Source organism: Lampris incognitus, chromosome 20 (assembly GCF_029633865.1).
Source record: "Lampris incognitus isolate fLamInc1 chromosome 20, fLamInc1.hap2, whole genome shotgun sequence".
Classification (NCBI taxonomy): domain Eukaryota; kingdom Metazoa; phylum Chordata; class Actinopteri; order Lampriformes; family Lampridae; genus Lampris; species Lampris incognitus.
Window position 1 is genome coordinate 10754400 of NC_079230.1, and position 27257 is coordinate 10781656.

Sequence of the window (27257 nt, forward strand, 5' to 3'; positions counted from 1 at the left end):
GCATTTGGTCCATCACTTCTGACAGTTTAGCTACCCTAAGCAGAATCACGTAGGATATTTCTTCTATTGGATATTATTTCTATTGCTTATGCCGAGGATGTCAGTTGACTAGGCGGTCCTTCAATGCGGCCTGGGACACGTGTTTACACTTCAAATGGAATGTGGACAAATGTGTCCCAGGCCACCTAAGAGTCAGGCCCCCGATCGGATCTCAGGACGCATTGGGTGCATTCACACCTGTACTTAGAGCTGTCCACTTGTGATCAGATCACCCAAGACACATGTTAATGCCAGGTGTAAACCGCCTCTCTGAGACGCTTGACTACATAAGGTTCATACATTTATGTATGTACAGTAGGCATGAATACAAACACCTGCATACATCCATATACACACACAATAAATCTCTTGTTCAGAAAAAAATTCACACAAAAACCCACACACACTGGCCCACCTGGGAGGACATGTTGACTGTGAGTACGGCCCAACTGGAGGTGTCCAAGCTTTGTAAGACGGTCTGGGCCAAAGATGTCTTCCCTGTGCCCACTGGTCCAGTTAGCAGCACTGGGTACTGACCAATCACCAGAGCCTTGACTAGGAAATTATACCTGATGGTGTCCACTGTTGGAACCATGATCTTATAGAATGGAGCTCTGAAAGAGAGAGATAAAGTGAGAGAAATAGAGAGAGAGAGAGAGAGAGAGAGAGAGAGAGAGAGAGAGAGAGAGAGAGAGAGAGAGAGAGAGAGAGAGAGAGAGAGAGAGAGAGAGAGAGAGAGAGAGTTGTTGTTTTACATGCTTTGGCAATATGTACACAAATGTATGTCATGCCAATAAAGCACATATTGAATTGAACTGAATTGAGAGAGAGAGAGAGACAGTTTTTTTAACTTTTAAAACAACTTTTATTGACATCACATTATAAAAAATTTTCTATTCCCATCATGTGAATTTAAACTGGTAAGACAAAAAAAAATATCAGGCATCATTACTGTGGCTCCATCAAATTATTTACACAAAAAATGTCCCTGTCACATACACACTCACTCACTCACTCACACACACACACACACACACACACACACACACACACACACACACACACACACACACACACACACACACACACACACACACACACACACACACACACACACACACACACACACACACACACACACACAGACGCACACATGACCATTATGAATTAAAAATTAAAAACAAGTGAAGCATCTTGCCTAAGGGAACATAAAACCTGTCTGATCCCCCACAGAGTCCTGAAAGAGTTCGGATTACCGGGTGTAAAAAGCATGCTCTATCCTTAGACAAGCCGCCACCAAACCCTTCAGACTCTGCACCACATCAGTCCAGATGGCCCAGTTTAGTGATGCCAGCCTCAACAAACTTAGTCCTTACTATAGCAGAGGAAAAGGTGTTATTCACAAAGAAGTCATTATGAAACAGGAGCTCCTCAAAAAAGCAATTCCTGGTCTAGGGTCAGGAGTTCATATGACCTTCAGCGTCTGCCAGGCTTCAACCACCGAGTTGTAAAAGGGTGTAAAAGTCCAGTTAGGTCAGCTTCAGATGAGCACAGCAGAAAAAGCTGTTTATCCCACTCAAGCCACCCTGCTTTCGTAAGAAGCACCCAAGCAGGAGCCACCAGCAGTGACTGCAGCCGTACAGCAGCCTCTGTGCTGTCCGTAGTCTGAAGGCCGCAGTTCTGGATAGAACGTCTATAAGTCCTTGTCCTCCCTCTGCCACTGACAGATACAGGGCCAACGCTCTCAGCCAGTGCTGACTAGACCAGAAAAAATTCACCAGAAGCCTCTGCATCTATCTCTTCCACAAGGCCTGGCGGTGTCCTGGCGGCCACACAGCCAAGATGGGTTAAATGCAGAGAAAGAATTGCCCCACGGGGATTAATGAAGTAGTAAAATAAATAAAAACACATAAATAAGCCCCAGCCTATTTCATTTGTGCTGTCAACCGTGTTTCTTGTCGAAAAACTACATCCAGTCTTTTCTGCTTGATTACTTCTGTTATTAAAGCTCTTTTCTGTACATCTCTACCTCCAGTCATATTTAATGAAACCATCCTTAAACCCTGCACACGAGGAGAAGAGAAACAGACCAGTAAGAAGCCAGACAGAAAAAGACAAGGAGATGAAACACCCAGCGTTTTATGATCATGGTACGTTTAAAATGAGAGTTTAGTTTTCGTTACCATTTTAGCCTTAGGAACTTTTAAACCTCTCCTTAGACCAGTGACATGCTTCTTGAGACGATAACATTTTTCGCTAGCCAGTAAATCTAACCCAACAACTTTTTGCAGTGTAGAAACTGACCGAATACATTTCTCAACATCAGAAAAGTAATCTTTGACATTAGCTGATTTACCAAATGTGTTATCCAGAAAACTATTAATCTCCTCGAATGAATACAAGTTTACATTGTGAGAAATACTGTCCGCTACAGAAATACTGTCAGATTCAGCTTCAGATTCACACTCCATGTCAGTCGCATTATCATGGCAACCAGCAGGCTTCATCACCTGCTCCTCTGCCTCACTGTCCATTCTGACCTGCAGCATCTCAGCCTCCTGTACTGCAAAACGCTCCATATCTTTCTCTGACTTCCCCATGTTGTCCTCCCTCTGTACCTTCCTGACAACAGGTTCAGCCTCCACCTCCCCTGCTAAATTATCCTTAGACACAGATCCGCACACACCGGCGGCTCTGACCACGGAACCACCAGCCTCACTACATACAGGGGGAGCAGCCTCGGGCAGCGTCTGCCGCCCACTGCTCCCCTCCCCATTGTCAGCCACATAAGCCGCAGCGGCTTGTTTCCCTGACATTGTCACCCGCATTGGCCACAGCAGCCTGTTACCCACCACTTTCAGCAACATTGGCCACAGCGGCATGTTGTCGGTTGCACCCCTCCTCGCTGTCACACACATCAGTCACGTTTATGTGGACAAGCAATCTGCTTGTGACCCACATCTCCACACTAAAAAAAACTTCATACTCTCAAGGCTAGCATACACCATTTAGAAACCCTCTTCATGCTTAACACAGTTAGAAAAATCCAGTGTTTGAGTCGAGAGTCCAAATACATGAACACTTGTCTCTGCAGAGACTGAGCATGCTCCAATTTGGTGTCCTAACAGCCCAGACTCACCGTCCAGAAACCCCTCGCAAACCTCTCGAAGCGCTTCAGTTTTTGCACCAGCGCCTTGTTGGAAATAAAAGTTGGGACTCCGGACATGGTGTTCTGAGGGGAAGGCACCGCCAGCGGGGAAATTAGTGTAAACTCATTGTTTACAAGCAAGCCGTTTTCTATCAGCTGGTGGACAAAGCCCGGGTCCTTCATGCCTACATGTCTTTGAACTGTGGGAGGAAACCGAAGGAAACCCACGCAGACACGGGGACTCACGAAGTTATTAAACTTTGAAAATCCAAAATCGTCAAGATGACAGCCCTGGTCGTTCTAGTGCAATCAAGACAGTCATTATGACCGTTTTGGATTTTCCCCATGACCCTGAGAGCAGCATAAGCGGTTCGGCTAATGGATGGATGGATGGAATATTCATCACTGAATCTATTATTCATTATTTGTTAATGATCACTTAGTTGTGCTTTGGGAACACAGGTCTACTCTCTTCTCTTGTCCAACTTTTCTCTTTAGGAGAGACGCAGAGCAAGAGACAGACAGAGAGTAAGAAAAAACACTGATGGACAAGAGATAAAGGGGGAGAAACAAAAGATGGATGAAAGGATATGAAGAAAAAAGGGAGAGAGGCAAGGGGGAATGAGAGGTAAGAGGAATAAGAGTGACAGTAGGCAGAAAAATGAAGGACAAAGGGTGGAGGGGAATACAGATGAAAGCACGAAGGGATTGGGTGGGAGCTATGTCAGGGATAAAAAGATGCCGCAATCGAGGGATGTGTGGAACAGGAGAAAAGAGTCAGATGACAGGAGAAAAAAAGAGAGCAAAGTATGTCTGAGAAGACAGAAACAAGAGGTTGTGGAGATTAGGGGAGGAGAGGAGAGGTGAGGAGAGGAGACTACAGAGGCAGAGGGATGAGATAAAGAAAAGAGTTCAGACAAAGAGAGGACAGGAATATTAAAAATGTCATTATTGTGTGAATTGTTGGTGAATTCCAAACAAAAACACACAGCCTTTGGCCTGGAAGCCCATTGATCAAATCATTATGGGGTGAAGAGTATTTGCGTAATGTCCTCCTGTGTGTCCAGTTACTAAAGTTTCCTGCAGCGCAGCATCAACACCACCCACTGCACACTCTGCATGCTGTGGATGAAAGAACAAATTGTCTCATAGGTCCTCAGCACCAAACACACCAAGGAAAAACTAAAGCCTCTATGCATCATACTGCAGTTAGTTGATCTGCGAGCCATTTTCCCGAAAGAAGGGAGGAAGCTGTTTATTTTGTGATGCTTGGAGTGCACAAGAGGTCCTACAAAAACACACAAATATATGCACCCACACAAACACATACAGACGTGCTTCTTTCTGAGTCTGCACTTGTTTTCAGCAGCACTGTAAGGTAATGGTTGTAGCGCTAAGCACCCTCACAGCCAGTCTCCAGGTCTCCCTGTTTTTTGCTGCTTGTTCCCAGGTGTTAAGGTCGATGCCAAACCTTTTGATGTGGGTCTTGATGTTATCTTTATATCGCTTTTTTTGTCATCCTGGTACACGGTGTCCTGTCACTGGTGGTATTACCTTTAGCCCTGAATCTGCTAATATTCAGAAGATTCCCATCAGTCCCGTACATGATTTTGACTCCCTGAGGCAGACTGGGACCCGTGAGGTGGAGGATGGTGGCAATGAAGACAGAAAACAGGGTTGGGGCAATGACAGCCTTGCTTAACTCCTGTGTAGACCTTGAAGGACTCTGTCTCGTCTCCATAACTGCTGAGTACTCTAGCTGACATATTATGTAGTAGTCGTAGTACTCTGATGTATTTGTTAGGGCAGCCTATTTTTGACAGAACTAGCCAACTTGTTTATTTTAGCAGTTGATATCATTCTGCCAGAGGGTAAAGGCTTGCCTCTTGATGTTGATTAACCATTGGATTTCCAGGTCATTCTCATCAAACCAAACTTGGTGGTTCTTCATCTTATGTCTAAGAGTGGTTTTACAGGTGCCAGTGATTGTAGTCCTGAGCATATCCCAGTAGCTTTCAATATCATCTGGATACTGCTTGGGCACTGATGTACTGAGCATGGCCTGGAACTGTTGATGAGAGAAGGTATCAATAAGTCTCTTGAGGTTGAGCTTTGGGTGGCTCTTCTTTTTCTGCACCCTTCTTTGCTTGTGAAGTTGGATGGGCAGGGTGGAGAGGATAAGGCAGTGGTCAGTCCAGCAGTCATCTGCACTGATCATCACTCTGGTGTTAAGTATCGCACGTTGGTCTCTGACGGATGATAATGTAGTCAATGAGGTGCCAAATGTTAGAACGAAGCTGCCTCCAGGTTGTTTTAAATTTGTTCTTCTGGCAGAAGAGTGTGTTTGTGATGATTAGGCTGTGTTCTGAGCATGTTGTTAACAGCAATTTCTTGTCAATTATGCCTCTCCACAAGTTGTAATCTCATCCCACTCTGGCATTGAAATCTCCAAGCCAGATTAGCTTATCCTCCTTGGGGACTTTGGTGAGAACAGTCTCCTTTACTTCATCTTGCGAGTCAAGTGTAGGCGCATATACACTGATGACAGTGATACTTTGGTTATTTACAAAGCCAAGTCGTATTGTCATCTGGCATTCATTGATGTCCAGAGGAAGCTCAGCAAGGTGGCAAATGGGGCTGTTTTTGATGGCAAAGCCCACACCGTGGATCCTCGGCTCATCAACTGCTTTTCCTTTCCAGAAAAAAAGTTTCACCTCCCTTCTCCTCTTTCAGCTGCCCTTCGTTGGCCAATAGGTTTCAGAGAATGTGTCAATATCAATTCGGAATCTTCTCAGCTCTCGGGCGATGATGGCAGTACGCAGCTCAGGTCGATTGCTGGATTGATTGTCCATGAGGGTTCATATGTTCCAGGCTCCAAAATATAAGAGTTGCTGTTTCTGACCGCATGGTAGTAATCGCTCTGGATGCGGTCGTCCAGACAGGAGGTATTAGGCAGACTATGATTACGGCACATTTTCTAACCCCCTCCCCAACTGGAGTGAGCAGAGCAAGCCTAAATAGGGCTGCTCAGTTGTGAGTGCAGCAGCTGAGAAGCCCCCTGCCTCAGTCCCAGGCTTAGTAACTGACCATACACCCACCGCCTGTGTGCCCAGTTGTGGCTAGGGGCTGCCAGACTTCACTGTCCTGTCCCCATCACCTCTTCTTGAGCCACAGGGCTTTGACCCAAGATGTTTATGGGCTGATCCTTACAGGAGGACGCCTGCGCATGACAGCTTTTTACATGGAAAAGCTAATGCACCTGCAGCCACCACACGGTCCTTGGCAATGGGTTCCAGAGTCCAATAGCATGGAGAACCAAGATGATTGGGGACCACCCTCTGTTTCAGCCTTCATCCTCCTTTACTGGCATTGTGACCTGAAGACATCTTCCACCAGTTCCAGTGCTGAGGTCTTTGTCGGATCACGTTTCGTCTGAAATCTCCCCCTTGACCCATCCGCCTTGGATGACCCTACCAGGAGTCAAGCTCTGGACGGCATAGCTCTTGCGCACTCGCGCACGCACGCACGCACTCGCGCACGCACACACACACACACACACACACACACACACACACACACACACACACACACAAACAAATAGTTACTCACTTGGCAGTATAACGCCAGCCCTTTGGCAGCTTCTCTTCAAAAGAAGCCCAGCATTTGTTTTTGGTGTCCACATAATACTCATAGACCGTGTCCTGAAAAACAGTCCTGTGCTTGTTAGCAGAAACATAAATTTCAATATAGATCAGAGTTCAGAAGAGGCATATAAATGTTCTGATGAAAGAAACGTGTAGCTGGTCAAAAGGAAAAATACAGATCTAAGAGAAGCTACTCTACTTTAATAAAATGTTTTATTTTAATAAAAAAGTGCTTTGGATGAAGTAACGGTTATTCAAACTGAAGGTGTCTCTGGCAGAGGTACCTTCAATCAAACATTAACCAACTGAATTGTCTTTCTTGCTGAATGCCCAATGTAATTCCTTTTCCACTCAGAGGTGGAGTGGACGCCAATCTTAGCAATAGGTGTGATGGAATATGTAGACAACTGTTGAGCTTGTTTCCCTGCAGTCACACAAATGGAAGCTAGGAAGTATGTGCATTTGATCTCAGCCTGCACAATCTGCTTTATCAAAGAGGTGAGAAAATCAATTAAAACTCCAATTTGTTCTGTCAAAATCTAGCCTCATTAAAGAATGAATGACTAAACAAACATATTACGCCAACTCATAGACAGCCAGAATAAGTTAAAAATCAAACTAACAATGTTACATATTTTTACATGTCTAAAACAGAATTTCTTCACTACATTACTTCTATACATGCTACATTCAACATGGTGGAGGTAAAAATGTATAACGTGGTTGGCAAGAATGAGTTAGGGAATTTGTGTGCCCGCTTGTGTGTATGTGTGTGTGTGTGGGGGGGTGTGTGTATCTTCATTATGTATGTTCCACAGAGGACCTTGTTGGGGAAGGTGCCCTCCATCTCCCGTAGGAAGTAGTCAACCTTCTTGCGTCCGTCCTCATCAACAGCAGCAAAGATGGACCAGATGAGGCTGAAGATGAACCAGAGCTCCACCATCTGGCCATGGTATTCTCCCTCCAATGGGTTCACCTGGAGGAGGAGAGGGCAGGGAGTGGCAGGAAGATAGAAGACAAACAGAACATGTTTGTCTGAACAAATAGAAAACAAATGGAAAATGTCCTTGGGAAATGAAAAAATGAGGAATTGTTTTTGAACCATAATTGTATATGTAATTGCGCATTTGTAATTTTGCATGCTCTATGTAACTTAAAAATTATTGCAATCATCAAATGAGATCATACGGGACAATACAAAGGTAAGTTAAGCTACACGGTTTCAACCTAGAAAGAGTTGTGTGAACACAATCTGTCTTCACTCCCTCTGTGACCTTGGATTGTCAAGTTTCTACGACTGTTTCAAAACTCGGATTAGTTCAGTGGGAGATTATTGATCATGAAATTAAAAAAGTTTTAAGCAAAACCAAAAATACTTCTGCAATATTTTTGCTGCTGCTGCCATCATGCAGATAAAGCACCTGCACCAGACAAAAAGAGGAGCAGAAAGTCAGAGAATGAAAAACACATGGAGAGAGAAAAAAAAGATTCAGACAGTTTCAAAAATGTCTCCGCTTTACCATCAAGAGTACCATGCCACCACTGAGGGAATCAAATACACACAATGACACACAAAGCAGCACACTGTTGCTCCTCTCTTCCACTCTCTGCTTTGCTCAACCAACAAAACAAGTTCTGCTTCTACCCGCCTTAAAGTTTTCTGCAAAGAAAAGTCAGGCAGTGATACTGATGGTGTCAATAATAGTGTAAAAGTTGGATTATTAACACTTGAGCTTCATGGTACATTGTTTTCATAGATGGCGACAAGAGAAAAAACATCCAACATCATTCAAAAAAGCAACCAAGTACTGCAAAATCAAATAACTTTTTTATAATGATGAACTTTTATTGCTTTGTGTTGGTTCTTTGCTATTCTTTTACAACTAACCCCTTGAGTACACAATGACTTGCTTTCAGTCCAACTATTTTGATCCCATACTGAATTACACATATAGTTGCTAGGATCAATAGAAAATGGTCACCATGGGAGAGCTGTGACATCAAGTAAAAGTCGGGGCTTGGATTCTACTGGTCATACCCCGTTGTTAGGTGTGGCCAGGGCATCGTAGAGGCGGCAGAGAGATGTGACCCCATTGAGCTCTGTAATGGGGACCAGTTCCTTACAGTTGCTCTTCTTAAAAGCCAGCGTTTTCTCTGTGAACTTCTCAAACAGTCGCTTCAGATGGTCCACCTCAGCCTATAGAAAGGTGTCAGGTAGACAGATTAGAGGCATTAAATGGATAAAAAAAAAGTAGTGACTGGACTGGAATAGTTACATTTTCCATTTGAAAATTCCATATGAATACCACAAACAATGATTGCCAACAAGACAATACACTCTAAAGCTAGAGATGGCTATCCTATGAGACAACATGTCAAACAACAGTGCCTCCACAGAACAGGAAACTGTACCTGTACATAAAATCTGCAACCATGTGTGTCAGGCCAGCATGTGATTATTGGTCCACATTATTCCAGAATAGCTGACAAAACTGACTGTTTGTAAAACAATGACCAACACAAAATCTACCAATCAGTAATTAGCAACCTTCTCTACTTCCTTCAAGATAGATAGATATAGATAAATTTGTTTTTACAGCTAGTGCATGCACAGAAACTTACAGAGAACCACACCGCAACATATGTATATACACTCACTGGCCACTTTATTAGGTACACCTTGCTAGTACCGGGTTGGACCCCCTTTTGCCTTCAGAACTGCCTTAATCCTTTGTGGCATAGATTCAACAAGGTACTGGAAACATTCCTCAGAGAGTTTGGTCCACATTGACATGATAGCATCACGCAGTTGCTGCAGATTTGTCGGCTGCACATCCATGATGCGAATCTCCCGGTCCACCACATCCCAAAGGTGCTCTATTGGATTGAGATCTGGTGACTGTGGAGGCCATTTGAGTACAGTGAACTCACTGTCATATTCAAGAAACCAGTCTGAGATGATTTGAGCTTTATGACATGGCGCGTTATCCTGCTGGAAGTAGCCATCAGAAGATGGGAACACTGTGGTCATAAAGGGATGGACATGGTCAGCAACAATACTCAGGTAGGCTGTGGCGTTGACACGATGCTCAATTGGTACTAAGGGGCCCAAAGTGTGCCAAGAAAATATCCCCCACACCATTACACCACCACCACCAGCCTGAACCGTTGATACAAGGCAGGATGGATCCATGCTTTCATGTTGTTGACGCCAAAGTCTGACCCTACCATCCGAATGTCACAGCAGAAATCGAGACTCATCAGACCAGGCAACGTTTTTCCAATCTTCTATTGTCCAATTTTGGTGAGCCTGTGCGAATTGTAGCCTCAGTTTCCTGTTCTTAGCTGACAGGAGTGGCACCGGTGTGGTCTTCTGCTGCTGTAGCCCATCTGCCTCAAGGTTCGACGTGTTGTGCGTTCAGAGATGCTCTTCTGCATACCTCGGTTGTAATGAGTGGTTATTTGAGTTACTGTTGCCTTTCTGTCAGCTCGAACCAGTCTGGCCATTCTCCTCTGACCTCTGGCATCAACAAGGCATTTTCGCCCACAGAACTGCCGCTCACTGGATAGTTTCTCTTTTTCGGACCATTCTCTGTAAACCCTAGAGATGGTTGTGCGTGAAAATCCCAGTAGATCAGCAGTTTCTGAAATACTCAGACCAGCCCGTCTGGCACCAACAACCATGCCACGTTCAAAGTCACTTAAATCACCTTTCTTCCCCATTCTGATGCTCGGTTTGAACTGCAGCAGATCGTCTTGACCATGTCTACACGCCTAAATGCATTGAGTTGCTGCCATGTGATTGGCTGATTAGAAATTTGCGTTAACGAGCAGTTGGACAGGTGTGCCTAATAAAGTGGCCGGTGAGTGTACATACAGATACATAAACACGTAACATTCATAAACACATAAACGGATAACATTCACTCACACGCACAGATAAATCTGGCTCTATGCTAGGTCAGCGAGGCAGTTTGTTTAGTGCTGCTATGGCAAAAGGAAAAAATTTCTGCCAAAGCGAGCTCTTCTCCATTTCAGAGTCCTGTATCTATGGCCTGACAGCATTAGTGTGGAATATGAATTGAGGGGGTGATCGATGTCATTCACTATTGTGAGTGCAATGTGTGTGATGGCTTTGTCATTAATGTTCCATGTCTGAAAGGTTGGGTGTAGGGGAGTGGATGATCTTGAAGGCATGTGTGATCCTGGTAAGTTTGGTTTGTTGGAGATGATCAGCATGGTATAGAAACAGAGGGAACAGAACAGCAAGATGGGTTGGATTATGCTTTTGTTAAGTAGCAACAGGAGGTGGGGGGCAACAGAAAGTGCTCTGAGCTTGCGGATGATGTGGAGTCTCTGCTGGTATCATTTATGGATATCAGAGATTTGTTGATCAAAGTTGAGTTTACTGTCTAAAGTGAGTCCTAGATATTTGAAGTTGTTAACCGGTTCTAATTTTTTGCCATGGATGGGGAGGGGGTTCCAGCGAGGGGTGTGTTTGGTGTGTTAATGACCAGTTCTTTTCTCGTGTACATATTCAGTTGGAGGTAGTTGTTTGTGCACCACAGTGTAAAATGAGAAATGGTGTTAATAGGCTGTGATAGTGTTATTGTGATTAAGTAGTCCCAGTATGGCAGTATCATCAGAGTATTTGTAGTAAGTGGTGATGGGTGAAGGGCTGTTGCCGTTGTTTGTGTAGAGAATGCAGAAAAGGGGACTGAGGACACAGCCCTGGGGGGCTCTGGTGTAGGTGATAATGGAGGATAGAAGACCATAGTTGTAGAAGATCTTCCTGGCTAAAGGTAAATGGTCTGTAGTCGCTAATCTCTGGTTGTAGCACTAAGCTGTTATCAATGATCCATGAGATTATAAACACAATTCAGAACACCTTGTATAGATCCAGCATATCAGACATTTAGCTAGACAATACAGATTAAAATTAAGTTAAAAATTAAGATTAAGTTTCTTTTATTAATCGCCTTAGGGAAATTCAGCTACTGCAAATTAATCTATCCTAGCTGTGATCTGTGTAGCTAGGAGCAGTGGGTTGCCACCTGCATACTGCACCCTGGGACCAGCTCCAGTTCTTTTCCCATTGCCTTGGTTAGGGGCACAGACAGGAGTATAAACCCTAACATGGATGTTTCTTTTGATGGTGGGGGACACCGGAGCACCCGGAGAAAACCGACCGCAGACACAGGGGGAACATGCAAACTCCACACAGAGGATAACCTGGGATGACCCCCAAGGTTTGACAACCCCGGGGTTCGAACCCAGGACCTTCTTGCTGTGAGGCGACAGTGCTAACCACTGGGCCATCATGCTGTTACACAATCAAGACCTACGACTCAAAACACACACACAAAAGAACAAGATAGAACGCCGACATGTACACAAACATGATATGACAGACCTGACATGAAAGACTGCGTCATCGCAGCTGAACATGCACCGAGCCAACACCCCGCTAAGCTCATTAGAGAGCAACTTTGATGTAACATAAAATCGATAGAGTAGTCTTACTACAGAGTTGTTAGATAAAAGAAAGGGAAATGGTCAAAATGGGTTGTTAGGGAAAGCTCATCTTGAAAGCTTGAAACGTGAAAGCACGTTAATGGACATACCAACTGTAACTATGTGGGGTAAGACATGGAGAAGTGTTTCAAATGGTAATTTCTGAAATGTTCTAGAGAAGAAACTGGGGTAGCGATTAAAAAAAATGTTTCCAGGCTTTCCAGAGCCTGTGATAACACCCACATTGCAGACAACATGCTGACTAAATCAGGACCTAATTAACAACTATATGGCACCTTGGGTCTGTTGTGAAGCCAGGAATGAACGTAGGGCTTCCATCCTAAATCGGAGTAGTCGTTGTAGACCATCCCGCAGCGGGACACTGTAGCTGGAGAGGCCACCGCCAAGTTCTCCACCTCAAACAGCAGAGACACCTCCAGGGAGAAAACACACACACACACAAACACACTTAATAGTTATGAACATACACAGTGTATGTACACTACCGTTCAAAAGTTTGGGATCACCCAAACAATTTCGTGTTTTCCATGAAAAGTCACACTTATTCACCACCATATGTTGTGAAATGAATAGAAAATAGAGTCAAGACATTGACAAGGTTAGAAATAATGATTTGTATTTGAAATAAGATTTTTTTTTACATCAAACTTTGCTTTCGTCAAAGAATCCTCCATTTGCAGCAATTACAGCATTGCAGACCTTTGGCATTCTAGCTGTTAATTTGTTGAGGTAATCTGGAGAAATTGCACCCCACGCTTCCAGAAGCAGCTCCCACAAGTTGGATTGGTTGGATGGGCACTTCTTTGAGCAGATTGAGTTTCTGGAGCATCACATTTGTGGGGTCAATTAAACGCTCAAAATGGCCAGAAAAAGAGAACTTTCATCTGAAACTCGACAGTCTATTCTTGTTCTTAGAAATGAAGGCTATTCCATGCGAGAAATTGCTAAGAAATTGAAGATTTCCTACACCGGTGTGTACTACTCCCTTCAGAGGACAGCACAAACAGGCTCTAACAGGTACTATTTAATGAAGATGCCAGTTGGGGACCTGTGAGGCGTCTGTTTCTCAAACTAGAGACTCTAATGTACTTATCTTCTTGCTCAGTTGTGCAACGCGGCCTCCCACTTCTTTTTCTACTCTGGTTAGAGCCTGTTTGTGCTGTCCTCTGAAGGGAGTAGTACACACCGGTGTAGGAAATCTTCAATTTCTTAGCAATTTCTCGCATGGAATAGCCTTCATTTCTAAGAACAAGAATAGACTGTCGAGTTTCAGATGAAAGTTCTCTTTTTCTGGCCATTTTGAGCGTTTAATTGACCCCACAAATGTGATGCTCCAGAAACTCAATCTGCTCAAAGAAGTGCCCATCCAACCAATCCAACTTGTGGGAGCTGCTTCTGGAAGCGTGGGGTGCAATTTCTCCAGATTACCTCAACAAATTAACAGCTAGAATGCCAAAGGTCTGCAATGCTGTAATTGCTGCAAATGGAGGATTCTTTGACGAAAGCAAAGTTTGATGTAAAAAAATCTTATTTCAAATACAAATCATTATTTCTAACCTTGTCAATGTCTTGACTCTATTTTCTATTCATTTCACAACATATGGTGGTGAATAAGTGTGACTTTTCATGGAAAACACAAAATTGTTTGGGTGATCCCAAACTTTTGAACGGTAGTGTATGTGTTGCTGTTATATTAGAATCCCACAAATTACTGTATGCAAGACTTTTTTGGTGGCAACCTGTTGGTTAATAATTTATAGTATGTGTAGTCTTTCTTGACTGTGATCACAGGAATAGATGGAGGTTGCAAAACTGACACCATTTGCAAAGAGGGCATCCGGGTAGCGTAGCAGTCTATTCCATTGCCTACCAACATGTGGATTGCCGGTTCAAATCCCTGTGTTACCACCGGCTTGGTTGGGCGTCCGTACAGACACAATTGGCAATTTCTGCAGATGGGAAGCCGGATGTGGGAATGTGTCCTGGTCGCTGCACTGGCGCCTCCTCTGGTCGGTCGGGGTGCCTGCTCGGGGGGAGAGGGGGAACTGGGGGGAATAGCGCAATCTTCCCATGCGCTGTGTCCCCCTGGTGAGGTTCCTCACTGACAGGTGAAAAGAAGCGGCTGGCGACTCCACATGTATCAGAGGAGGCATGTGGTAGTCTGCAGCCCCCCAGACCGGCAGAGTGGGTGGAGCAGCGACCAGGACGTTTCAGAAGAGTGGGGTAATTGGCCAGATACAATTGGGGAGAAAAGGAGGGGGGGGGTAAAAAAAAAAGAGGCCCCCATAATCTCAAAAAAGTATGTTCTTGCAGGTCTTGTATCCTTTACAACAGAGTTGTAAAAACCAGGTCCAGAAAGTAAATGTCCAAACCGTGTATTTGCTCCAACCATGTTACTAAACCAGCTGATTTCATTAGCTAGTTTTCCCTACCTAGTTGAGGAGTGGTGTTGACTAGAATCTGCTGGTGTAGTGCATGAATGGAGCAAATACATGGTTTGGACTTTTACTTTCTGGACCTGGTTTTTACACCTCTGCTTTACAATATGTAGAGTAGATTGTAATGTATAACGTATTTCCAGGACAAGTCGCACCGGAGTATAAATTGCATTTACATGGTGGTACAGTATTTTCAATTGAGTCACAAGATTAAACTGTGCCATATAGTGGCCTTAGTTTAAATGCAGTAAATTCTTCTGACAAAATTACACTGTATAAGTCACTTTGGAATAGAAGTGGCAGGACCAGCCAGACATGTAAAAACACGATGACTTACGGTAGTTACCACAGTATGAAGACCAGTTATCACACTGGTCTAGGTTTTAGTTTATTCCTCACCTCTTCAGGCATAGATATTCTCTCTCCATTGATGAGGGTGAGCACCTTGTTGTCGTCCATGACTGAGTTCATGCTCTCAATCCAGAGTGTGTCCACAGGCCCGTCGAACACAATCCATTTCTCATCTGGCTTCTCATCTAAGTATGGAGGGTGAGAGAAAGGGTGTGACGCTGCAAAGCTCAAAGTCAAATTCATGAACTGGTAGTGAGTGTAGAAGTGACCTACAAATCCTCATGGGCTGGACAGGAGTGGGACATTAAGGCATGGCACATTCAAAATGCATTGGACTTTAGTGATGCCTGTGTATTTATTCAGCAAATGACTTGAAACACTCCTCTATCACTGTGTCAGAGAGTCAGAATGCTTCCTTCTAAAACTGTAAGTAACTCCTGCTCTCTTTTATAGTTTTTCCTCAGCACTTTTTTGTATTCATTGAATAAAACTCTGGTTGCCCCTAAAACATGGAGAACACTGGTTTTTCCTACTGCAAACTTGGAGAGAGAGAGAGAGAGAGAGAGAGAGAGAGAGAGAGAGAGAGAGAGAGAGAGAGAGAGAGAGAAAGAAAAATTTCAAATGCAGAGAGAACCAAACCACTGATAGGAGGAGACAGAAACACACACACCTACAGACATCATTGTCCTAGTTGAAATACAAACATTCATCTAACAAGTAGAACAGTCAAAGGCCTTTTGGGACTCAGTCTTTTGGTGAATAAAGGTAGGAGGTAAAGATAAACGAACGCAACTAAACTACAGAGCAGTCAAGTTTGTAAAAAATCACATATGCACAAGGACATTCGTGTGCACACACACAAACACATGCATGTGCAGCAGCACAGAGAGCAGATGGTGCACAGCGGAGAGTGGACTGCTTGGCAAAACCTGATAGCTATGAATAAGATAGGGGGAGAGAGATTTGACGTTGAGATCTGAAGGAGGCAGTGGAAATGTGACAGCCTCCCAGATGATTAAGTCCTGAAGAGAAGAAGAAAAAAACCAATATATAAAGGAAAAAGGATGCAAATGAAACATACCCATAAACTTCCAAACATGCCACCAGACACACACGTATGTATACAAGTGCACATACACAGGGGATGCCAGAGGGCAACTGGATGATTGACTGATGGGGCTGACTGGTTGTTGTGTCCCATACATCAGCTCTGCCAGTTGTCCGTGCACAGTTCGCTATGCACAAATGTGGTGGCAGGATGAATGGATGGAATGAAAAGAGATGGCTTGTGTAAATTAGTGCCGTGTGTGTGTGTGTGCATGCATACATTTGTTGGTAACCTGCACAGGTGTTTGTTTTCCTGCATATTACAGTCCTCCTGGTCCAGAGAGAGAGGGCTACGGATCTGATAAACCACTGCTGTCAAAGAGGAATAAAAGAAAGGAATAGATAGGTAGGGAGGTAGGTAGGTAGGTAGGTAGGTAGGTAGACAGACAAGCTAGGTGGGTGGACAAGAATAATAATAATAATAAATTTTATTTGTGGGCGCCTTTCAGAACACCCAAGGACACCTTTCAGAACACAGTTAAAAAAATAGATAGACGATATGGCAGGAAGAAAGGACAGATAAGAGCGTCATTTGGAAGGGATGGTTAGTATGCAAGGCAACAAAGGCTATGTAAGATGTTTAATCAAAGCTAAGAAAAATCAGCACATCCTTATAACACTAGTACTAGTGTGCAGATATCTAGCACACTAGAACAGGGAACAGTACAGAACACTGCACTGGAGGGCTCTGGGTGTGGTGAAGACTATTAGCACTAATTTCTTTTTAGCATTAGTTACTTGTTCTTAGCATTTATTGTATTCACTCATTTAAAAAAAATCTTTTTTGCACTTTTGCTTTAGCACTGGTTTTGCTCTTAGATGCTTGTTTAGATACACGTATGACCTCTGATGACTAGTAGTTCTCCTGATTTCCTACGTTAAATGCACTTATTGTAAGTCGCTTTGGATAAAAGCATCGGCTAAATGACTGTAATGTCATGTAAAAAGGCACAATGGCTGATAAAATAGGTTGGAGGCAGGAAGATCAGGGGAACTAGACTACTTACTACAAGGAGAAACACTGTGGGAATGTACAGAGTGTTACAATATTTAAGAAACATGACAAAAGGACTATTTAAATAAAGCTGAGCAGAGAAGGTATTTGTAATTGAATACTATGGACATCTATCTATCGATTGATCGAGCAGGGAAACAGGTGGGGGGGGGGCAGAAGCTGTTAAGACAGAAAAAAAGAGTCCAGAGAAGGCACCAGGGTTCCCTAGTAAGGATGTGGAGGGCTGAACAGAGCGAGGAATGATAAAGGAGGGAGAGACAGACACAGAGAGAGATAGAGACAGAGAGAGAGTGGCGGGAGACACCTCTGATGGGCATGACAGGGCTCTATGAGAAAAACCTTCCTCCTGAGTTTCATATTTGATTGTCTGAGGTTGATTCTGCTCACTTGTGTGTGTGTGTGTGTGTGTGTGTGTGTGTGTGTGTGTGTGTGTGTGTGTGTGTGTATACACGCATGTGTGTGCGAGTGCGTGTACTAGGGGTGCACAGACTAGTCGACTTTACTGTTCTGGGATAACGCTTTAAGCTTGATTTTGACAAGTCGCTGATCATGTGATTGTGAAATTAACAACGTGGATGCCTCAGAAAAGACAACAGGTGAAGAGCCTGGTGGCAGGTCATCACAGCAAACCAGTAGCGCAGGGGTCAGCAACGCGTGCCCACGGTGGCACGAGAGGGCATTAACATGGGCACACGGAGCAATTAAAAAACATTTTTTTAAGTGTACTTTTCTGATAAAAAACATTTTTAATACAAAATATAGCCTAATGTTGAGCTAAATGAACAACTCAAAAGTATTGGAGAGTATATATCTATATCTACAGAGTATATATCTCAAAAAGACATGCATGTTAGGGTTAATGCAGCCTTTGACACCATTGATCACTGTATACTTTTGGATAGATTGAATTGTAATTTTGATGGCTCTGGCTTAGCTCTCTCTTGGCTCAAGTCCTACTTATCTGGAAGAACACATGTGTCTGCTATAATAATATTATATCAAAATTTTCTGACATTAAACATGGTTTGCCACAGGGCTCAGTACATGGCCCTCTACTTTTCTCTCTTTACATTACACCTCTTGGCCAAATTATACGCAGTTACGGAATAAATTTCCATTGCTATGCTGATGATACTCAGCTGTATGTGCCTATAAGGGCTGATGATCATACTCAAATCACTAACTTAGAGGCCTGCTTGGCTACTGTGAAAAACTGGATGTCACTTAACTTTCTGCTTTTAAATTCAGATAAAACCGAGATGCTAGTCATTGGCCCTGCTTGACACAGACACCAATTTGATCAAGTAACGATAACAATCGACAACTCTGTGGTTTCACAAAGTGTGGCAGCCAAAAATCTTGGTGTTACATTTGATCCCAGCCTTTCCTTTGATAAGCACATTAAAGAAATCACCAAGACCGCCTTTTTTCATTTACGTAACATATCTAAAATTCGGTCTTTTCTCTCCATGGCTGACGCAGAGATTCTAATACACGCATTTGTTTCATCCAGACTTGATTACTGTAATGTTCTGTTCTCAGGTCTGCCACATTCTAGTACTAAAGGTATTCAGATGGTTCAGAATGCTGCTGCTAGAATCCTAACTAAAACTAGGAAATTTGACCATTTTACACCAATTCTTGCCTCCCGTCATTGGCTTCCTATCCATGTTAGATCAGAATACAAAGTGCTTCTGCTGACTTATAAAATCCTAAATGGGCTTGCTCCATCCTACCTGTCTGATCTCCTTAAACCTTACATGCCATCTCGAGCACTTTGTTCTCAAAATACAGGGCTCCTGTGTGTACCCAAAGTTAAAAAGAAGTCAGCTGGTGGCAGGGCCTTTTCCTATCGGGCTCCATTTTTGTGGAATAAACTGCCTGCTGCCATCAGACAATCGGAGTCTGTTCAGTCCTTTACATCCAAACTTAAAACTCATCTTTTTGCCTTAGTTTACAATTAGTTGCCTTTAAGTTGAGTGCTTCACAATCTGTACTGGATGGCAGGTTGGTTTTTTGTCTCAATGAATTTACCAACCACTCTTCTGCCGACGAGATTATCGAGTATAGATTATGACGAATTGATGACTTAATTGATTATGGCTAATGACTATTGCAAACTGTTCTCTTCTCTAACATGTCTTTTCTCTCTCTCTGAATGTTGTCTTCTCCTTTCTCCTTTTCTGTGTTTGAATGGTGTCATGTGAGTCTCTCTTGCATGCATGTGCAGTCGGTTCTCCTCCCAGGTCTCCGTGGTGATGGTGGCCACCATTTGGATGCTGCCTGCCCTTCCACTCCTCACCTAAGTTTTTCTTATTACATGATGATGCTGGTCGCGTGGCTTGGGTCCTGGACTGCTCCGTTGGCACGTGGACACTGCTTGGCATCCTGTGCATCATGTTCTTCATAAATTTTATGTCCATTATAATTCTGTTATCCTCTTTCAATGTTGTATTATGTAAATTGCGTAAACACAACATCCATTGCACGCTGTCCATCTTGGGAGAGAGAGCCCTCCTCTGTTGCTCTCCCTGAGGTTTCTTCTTATTTTTTCTCCCTGTTAAAGGGGTTTTTTAGGAAGTTTTTCCTTATCCGATGAGAGGGTCTAAGGACAGGATGTTGTGTTGCTGTTAAGCCCACTGAGGCAAATTTGTAATTTGTGATATTGGGCTATACAAATAAAATTGATTTGATTTGGTTAATACTTCTGCCTGTGCCCCTGAGCAAGGCAATGGAAAGAAGAACTGGAGTTGGTCGCTGGGCACTGCAGCTGCCCACTGCTCCTATACAACAAGATGGGTTCAATGCAGAGAACCCATTTCATTGTAACCTACAATGACAAAATAAAGTGTCTTTCTTCTTCTTCTTCTAGTATATAAAGGAGGCTTTCCCTCAGCAGTTCGCAGGTCATATTTGATGGGTTACCAAACAAAGACACAGATCATCAACAGAACCAAAGAAATATCCGTTCTGCGAGAACTATACAGAGAAATGCATTACAGACATGGCTGAAAACGTAAGGCAACAATAAACTCTTGCATTAAAAGATGCGTCGGTATTCAGCGCAGCTCTTGAGGAGAGTGGGGATGTAAATGACGCTCTAGTGGTGGTTACCAGATATTGCAATAAACAAGGATCGTACTAAATCAGTAAGATTAAATTAATTTTCTTTTGTGCCCTAGTAATTTTCATACTTTTGCACAAATAATAATTGTATGTGTGTGTGTCATTTATAATATATTGGTTAAAGTGACCAATCACACAGAACCATCATGGAAGTGTGTGAAAGGTAAGGCAGAACAATCACTTTTAAAATACATTCTCACGTACCTCCTACCTTTCTATGGGATACACATTCAATAGTTTAAAGACACTCTCCATAATATGATATTTTTCAAATAATATTTGCACATGGAACACTGGTTTAGGAGGCAAGAGGTGCCCTGAGACAGTGGTACTCACTAATTTTCTTAGGAGAGCCACTTATGAGTAAGACCATTCCTCAAAGAGCCACAGAGCTTGCAAAACATTTTGCAAATACAAAGCTACACACATAGGCTATACGTCTACCCATGATCCCACGCTGTTACGTAGCCTACGTTCTTTGACGTATCTTCAGTATGCTGCCATCTGCTGGATAATTCATTTCAATGTGCTAAAACAGGACACATATGGAACCTATAGAAGTAAGTTATAGCTATGTTCTTATTGTTATCAGTGGATCTATATGAGGCGCAAAACAAAGTCTCACGAGCCACGTAAAGAGTACCACTGCCCTAAGAACTGAAAAAGGTAAAGCAGCGTATCCTTTGCCTGTTGAAACATCAACTTTCATTTTGACTGGCGGGCCGCTGGAGGTAATGAAACAAGTTCTGTTTCATTACCCCTGACCAGATGGACTGTTTGCTCAATTATCTCAGAAACAGATGGACTGGTTATATATCTGAAATGGACTGATTAACGTCAGCCTGCTGTGTGTTTGTGTGTGTTTATGTTTGTGTGTTAAATACCTGCACAGGCAGCTCTCATGAGGGAGGACAGCACTCCGTCAGTCCACTCATTGGTGGAGAGGTCATTCTCCCCGTATAACTCTCCCAGGCTCACCGCCTTGGGATTCAGCGGGTACACCTGTTGGCCCATAGAGCAGGGGGTTATGAGGAATAGTGAGGTCGGGGATGCAAAGGGGTGAAATGGCAGTAATAGTCAACAGTCGGTAATATGTCAGTCAAGAGAGTAGAAAGCAAAGGAGAGAATGTGCTTGAGGCATAATAAATTTGCTACAAATACTTATTTTCAGATCCTATCACTGATAATCTTGATCAGCCGTAAAGGTTTGACAAATGACAAAATTACTTGACTAGTCAAACTGAATATGTGTGTGTCGGGGGTGTGATAGGGTCAGGAACAGAAGGTGTATCTAAGCAGAGACAGAAGAGGAGAGCAGAAGAAAGAGAGAGATAATGAGAACCAGGGGGAGACGATGGCAACATGGAGAGAGGAAGATGGAGACCAGAAAAAGATATGCAAAGAGCAAGGTGTTGAGTCAGAAAATGAAAGGAAACATGGCAGGTGGGGAGGGCAGGACTAGCAAGAGAGAGAAAGAGAGGGTGAGAGACAGAGAAAGGGAGTGAAAGTGTGAGACATTGTGAAAGTGAGTGAGAGAGGGAGATGGGGAAAGTAGACAAGACAAAGATCCTGTGCAAGAAAGGGAGCCGAGGTGAGAACATAAGTGCAGATAAGACGTAGTGATGTTTTAGACAGTGAGTGGACTAGAAATGGGGAAAGAGGAAGACGAGGGTCAAAGTTAAGCAGGTCAAATGATGTGAGTGCTTAGTGGACTTAGACAGACAGACAGACAGACAGACGGACAGACACACACACACACACACTTGCAGATATGATGTAGTGATATTTTAGACAGTGAGTGGACTAGAAATGGGAAAAAGAGGAAGATAATTGTCAAAGTTAAGCAGGTCAAAAAACGTTAAGTGCTTACCTGTGGATTTACACAGACGCACCACACGGAAACAAACACAAATAAACACAAACACCCTCAGCCCCCTCTTAGCCTATTTATTAGATCATCCGGCACTTCCATGTGAGTGACGTAGAAGAAGTGTGAAGGAGACCAGGAGGGGGAGGAGGAGACAAAAGGAGGGGAATAGAAAGGATGACCACAGTGGGATGAAGGTGAGAAAGATGAGCAAGAAAGAAAGAGAGCGAGACCAGTGTGTGTGCGTGCGTATGTGTGTGTGTTTGCCCCAGTGCTAGTATGTGTGCCTGTGTACTCAGCAGAACTGCCAGCCGTGGCTGCAGAACTGTGTGCCAGCAACTGGGGCTGCGTAAAACACCCCGCTACGTTAGACGCACTGCTGCTAGCATACTGCCACTACACTCTCTGCACTATCCATGTTGTCTCTGCTTGTTCCAGGTGTGCGTGCGTGTGTGTGTGTGTGTGTGTGTGTGTGTGTGTGTGTGTGTGTGTGTGTGTGTGTGTGTGTGTCCACTGTCTCAGGGACAGAGGATATCAAGCATCTTGATAAGGCTGGATCAACATATGATCAAAAAATTATGCAAAAAAGTTATGAGCCTGGTTTGCAAATTTATAGGAGGTTACGGAATTATGCAATGGCATTAAACAGAAAGAAAAAACAATTATGTTATGAAAATAAAATTAACAATGTAAAGAATGACAAGAAAAAGCTGTGGAGTTCAGTAAATGGCATGATGGGACATAGGCCCAAATCCTGTCCAACATATCTTGAAGTAGAAGTGTAATTCTTGACTAAACCAGTATAAATTGCTAATTATTTTCAGGATGATGTAAACAATTTGAGGAGTAATATGCACCAAACAAGTAATAGTACCTCCACATTAAGGATTTAATGATGAAAAATAAGAAGTATACATTTAAAATATCAAAAGTTACAGTTACAGATGTTGAATGACTTCCTAAGATATGCAAGGACAGACCACCAGGTGTAGTCACTTTAGATGTTACATTTCTTAGAATTGTTGCCAATTTAATTGCTGCTAATATCTGTTACATTATTATGTTATAATCTGAGTATGGAAAAACTTCTTTGTCCACAGACATGAAAGATAGCAGGTATCCTGCAGTCAGTTGAGACTGAACTGATTCAACTGTCTGTGATTTTCTTACCTGGATTATTGAGCATGCATAAAAACGTAATAGAATTATTTTTGAACAAACACAAACTTATTTTGGTGCATTAATTAAGCATGTTGATAACTGTCAACGTGCTTCAGCCCGGTATCACGCCAAAGCGTGCAATACACATGCTGGTCCAACGTGTCAGTGTCATGGTTTGCCTCCCTCAGGCGTGAAAAGTACACGACTGTATGAAGGTGCAGTGCCAGCAGGGGGCGATGATTAACTCAATGCCAGCAACTCCCCAAGGAGGTAAAGAAGCATATAGCATTTTCCAAAATCCCTCCCCTAACCCTAACCTTAACCTGCCTTCACCTCTTAATCATCGCCCCCTGCTGGCACTGCACCTTCATACACGCGTGTACTGTTTACGCCCGAGCAAGGCAAACCGTGACACTGACACGTTGGACCAGCGGGTGTATTACACGCTTTGGCGTGATACCGGGTTGCGTGCTTACAGACCTAGTCATTCTACATGAATGTCTCTGATACAAATGACTGATGACTGGCAAAGTGAGCTAATGGGAAGTTGGTGAGTGCAGTGTTACTAGATTTCAGTTCGGCGTTCGTTGTTATAGATCATTCTTTGTTTTTAGATAAGCTGAAACAACATCGCTTCTCTTTACTGCATTAAAGCGGATGGAGAGCTACATGGCAAATAAGAGGCAGACAGTTTTCTTTAATGGTAGTTTGTTGAAGATTAGAATATTATACAAAGGTAGCTGTTTGGAGTTGTTATTGTTTTCCGTCTTTGCTAATGATAATCCATTAGTTGTAGAAGAGGTTCAAAATATTATGTATGCGGGCGATTCAACTATATATGCAGCTGCATCATCAACAGGAGAGCTGAATACCATTCTAAATAAGGAGTTATTTAGAATTAAGAATTAAGTTAGTGGTGGAATGGGTAACAAGCAAGAAATTGGTGCTTAATGTTGCTAAAACAAAGTCTAATAGGATCAAGGTAGCAGTTAAAAGCTGAACCAACACTGAAATTAAATATAAACAATATACCTATTGAAAAAACACAGGACACAAAACTTCTGGGTCTAATTCCCTGGATCCTAAATTATCATAGGCTAAACAAATTGATAATATTAAGAGCAAAATGGGAAATGGTGTGTCAATTGTGAGAAGAGTTGTAAAACTTATGCCACCAGATATCATTAGACAAGGTCTAAATACTTTAGTTCTGTCACAGCTTGATTACCGTTTCATGATTTGGTCCAGTGCTTCAATGAAAGGTATAACAAAATTACAAGTAGCTCAAAATAAAGGAGCATATTGTACTTTACAGTGCTCTTACAGAATTAATGAAATGGACATGCATGACTAAATCTATTTTGGCCAAACCTGATAGTTTTTCTCTGACCATTGACAATTCTATAGTTCCTCCATCGCCTCAGGTTAAGAGTCTGGGTGTCATCTTGGACATTATCTTTTGAAGCTCACATCAACAATGTTACTCGGTCTGCATACTTCCACCTACATAACATTAATCGTCTTCGCCCGTCACTTACACCTAACAGCACAGCCATACTCACTCACACCTTGGTTACATCCCATATTGACTACTATAATTCTATCCTCTTTGGTCTTCCCCTAAAATGTCTTCATAAACTTCAATTGGTCCAGAATTCAGCTGCTCGTATCATTACCAGAACTCCTCCCACAGAAAATAAAAATAAATAAATAAATGAACAAAAAACAAAATGCAACCATGGAGTTACTACTTCGCAATGGCCAAAGGGCTGGTTTCTAGGTCTTACATGGCTGCAACTGAAAATGCCAATACCCAAACTCAATGGACACACGAAGACAAAAAGAATCCAGTAGCTAGATGTTGGCAAAAATATCGCTTGGCAATTTGTAATAAGGTCTTCAACCAATATGGCTCAAGAGGCATTTAACTTATTTTCACTCCAAGTGAGACCACAAATCCTGCACTCTAACTTTCTGTCAAAATCCTTCTCTGCTGTAGGTAGTTAACAAGCAAAAAGCAACCAAAACATCCTGCTGTTACCCCACAATGCATTGCACAGACAGACAGACAGCGTTTATTGTCCTCATGGAGGATATTCTTTCCCTGCCATTGCAAGTTACACAGAAATGTAGTAGACAGAAAACACAGCACACTTCAGCACCACAAAGTGCATCAGTACAGAACAGAGTTGTCCTGGTAGTCCCCACAATGCTCACAAAGACACAGCACAGATTCAGATAAGATCTCAACATAAAGAGTTAGATTAGAAAGATAGAACATTAGAAAGTTCTATGTGAAAACATCCTGACACAAACTGAGACCAGGCAGATGTTTGCACTCACCCGGACCAACTGGAAACCCGCCACTCCCTTGCGGTGCAAGGCAGTGAGGGCCTTCTGCAAGGTCCTCCAGGTGACAGTTTTGCCGCTGCCAGACTTGCCCACCAGCATTGAGGAGTGCCTGGAGTTTTTGGTCTCATACAGCTGGATGACCTTGCTCATGGTAAGAGGAGTCACCTGCAGGCCGCTCTGCTGAAGCACCTCCTCAACAGTCTCCCTTAGCTGGAAGGGAGGGAGAGAAAGAGAGAGGAAGTAGGTTATACCAGGTTTCATACAAACTTTTTTCCATGGTGCCAGTTGAAGCTTATTTCCTAGCATCCAGACTACACCCTCAAACATATTTCAGACCAGCGGGACACACTGTGCAGGTCCTGGATGGTATTGAAACATGGGTCGCTGCATTCATACCCTAGGTTATGATATATCTGTGTGAATATCTGGCTGCCCCCGACTTGATGCTTAAGAGGGAGGTTATCCTCCCCGAGGGGCTGATCAATTGGCCTTCTCATTGTCTTTTTCCCATTCTTTTGGTTCTGGAGAACCCACAGTAGCAGCAGGGTATGAGCTATATTGTGGATTTTGGGGGATCTCACTTTGTGTGTTAGGGTGGGGTGGGGCTTGTCAGAGAGGACTTACAATGAGTCACTGGTAATAAAGCAACACACACACCACACAGCGAGAAACAGAAGACATCTTCTGCAGACCTCTCTGGAGGAGGTGGGAATGAGTAAGCATTGGAACCTGTCACAGCAGATGGCTTTGAATCCATTAGCTAATGGCGGAGGAACCTCCCAGCCAAACTAATGATGCTCTCATTACTACGCCACACACTCACCCACCGAGCCAATGGACTCTGGCTAGGCCTCTGTCTTGAGTACGGATGTTAAAGCATGTGCGCACAAACAAGCCCAGACCAACACCCACACACACACACACACACACACACACACACACACACACACACACACACACACACACACACACACACACACGCATGGTCTCCCTGTGTCTGCGTTGGGTTTTCTCCAGGTGCTCCAGTTTCCCCCACCATCAAAAAGACATGCATGTTAGGGTTAATACATGTTAGGGTCTGTACCCCTGACCAAGGCATGACAAGATGAACTGGAATTGGTCCCTGGGTGCTGCATGGCGGCTGCCCACTGCTGCTAACTACACAGCTAGGATGGGTTGAATGCAGAGTGTAATTTCCCTATGGGGATCATTAAAGTATATCAAAATAAAAAAAAAAGTGCATTCATACAAACAGGTATACACTAGATTTTGCAGGATGATGAAAGTAGATTCTTCACTGAAAGACTAATCAATCCATCTATCTATCTATCTATCTATCTATCTATCTATCTATCTATCTATCTATCTATCTATCTATCTATCTATCCATCTATCACGTTTGTCAGCACGGCAATATGATCTACAGTGTTAAGACTGCTGACCTAGACTTGTTGCCATAATTCTTTGTTTGTAT

General features: G+C 43.2%; 1 protein-coding gene across 1 annotated transcript in view; it reads right to left on the minus strand.

Annotated features, from left to right (window-relative positions):
• Nucleotides 1-27257, minus strand: part of dnah2 (dynein, axonemal, heavy chain 2) — a 223342-nt gene that overhangs the window by 87221 nt on the left and 108864 nt on the right. The window contains exons 41-48 of the mRNA XM_056300849.1: nt 25775-25993; nt 21288-21405; nt 15204-15340; nt 12642-12779; nt 8870-9028; nt 7655-7807; nt 6797-6888; nt 455-653 (exon numbers count right to left, since the gene is read on the minus strand). Of these exons, the coding sequence (XP_056156824.1) occupies nt 455-653; nt 6797-6888; nt 7655-7807; nt 8870-9028; nt 12642-12779; nt 15204-15340; nt 21288-21405; nt 25775-25993 (1215 nt within the window). The remainder of the gene's footprint in view (nt 1-454; nt 654-6796; nt 6889-7654; nt 7808-8869; nt 9029-12641; nt 12780-15203; nt 15341-21287; nt 21406-25774; nt 25994-27257) is intronic.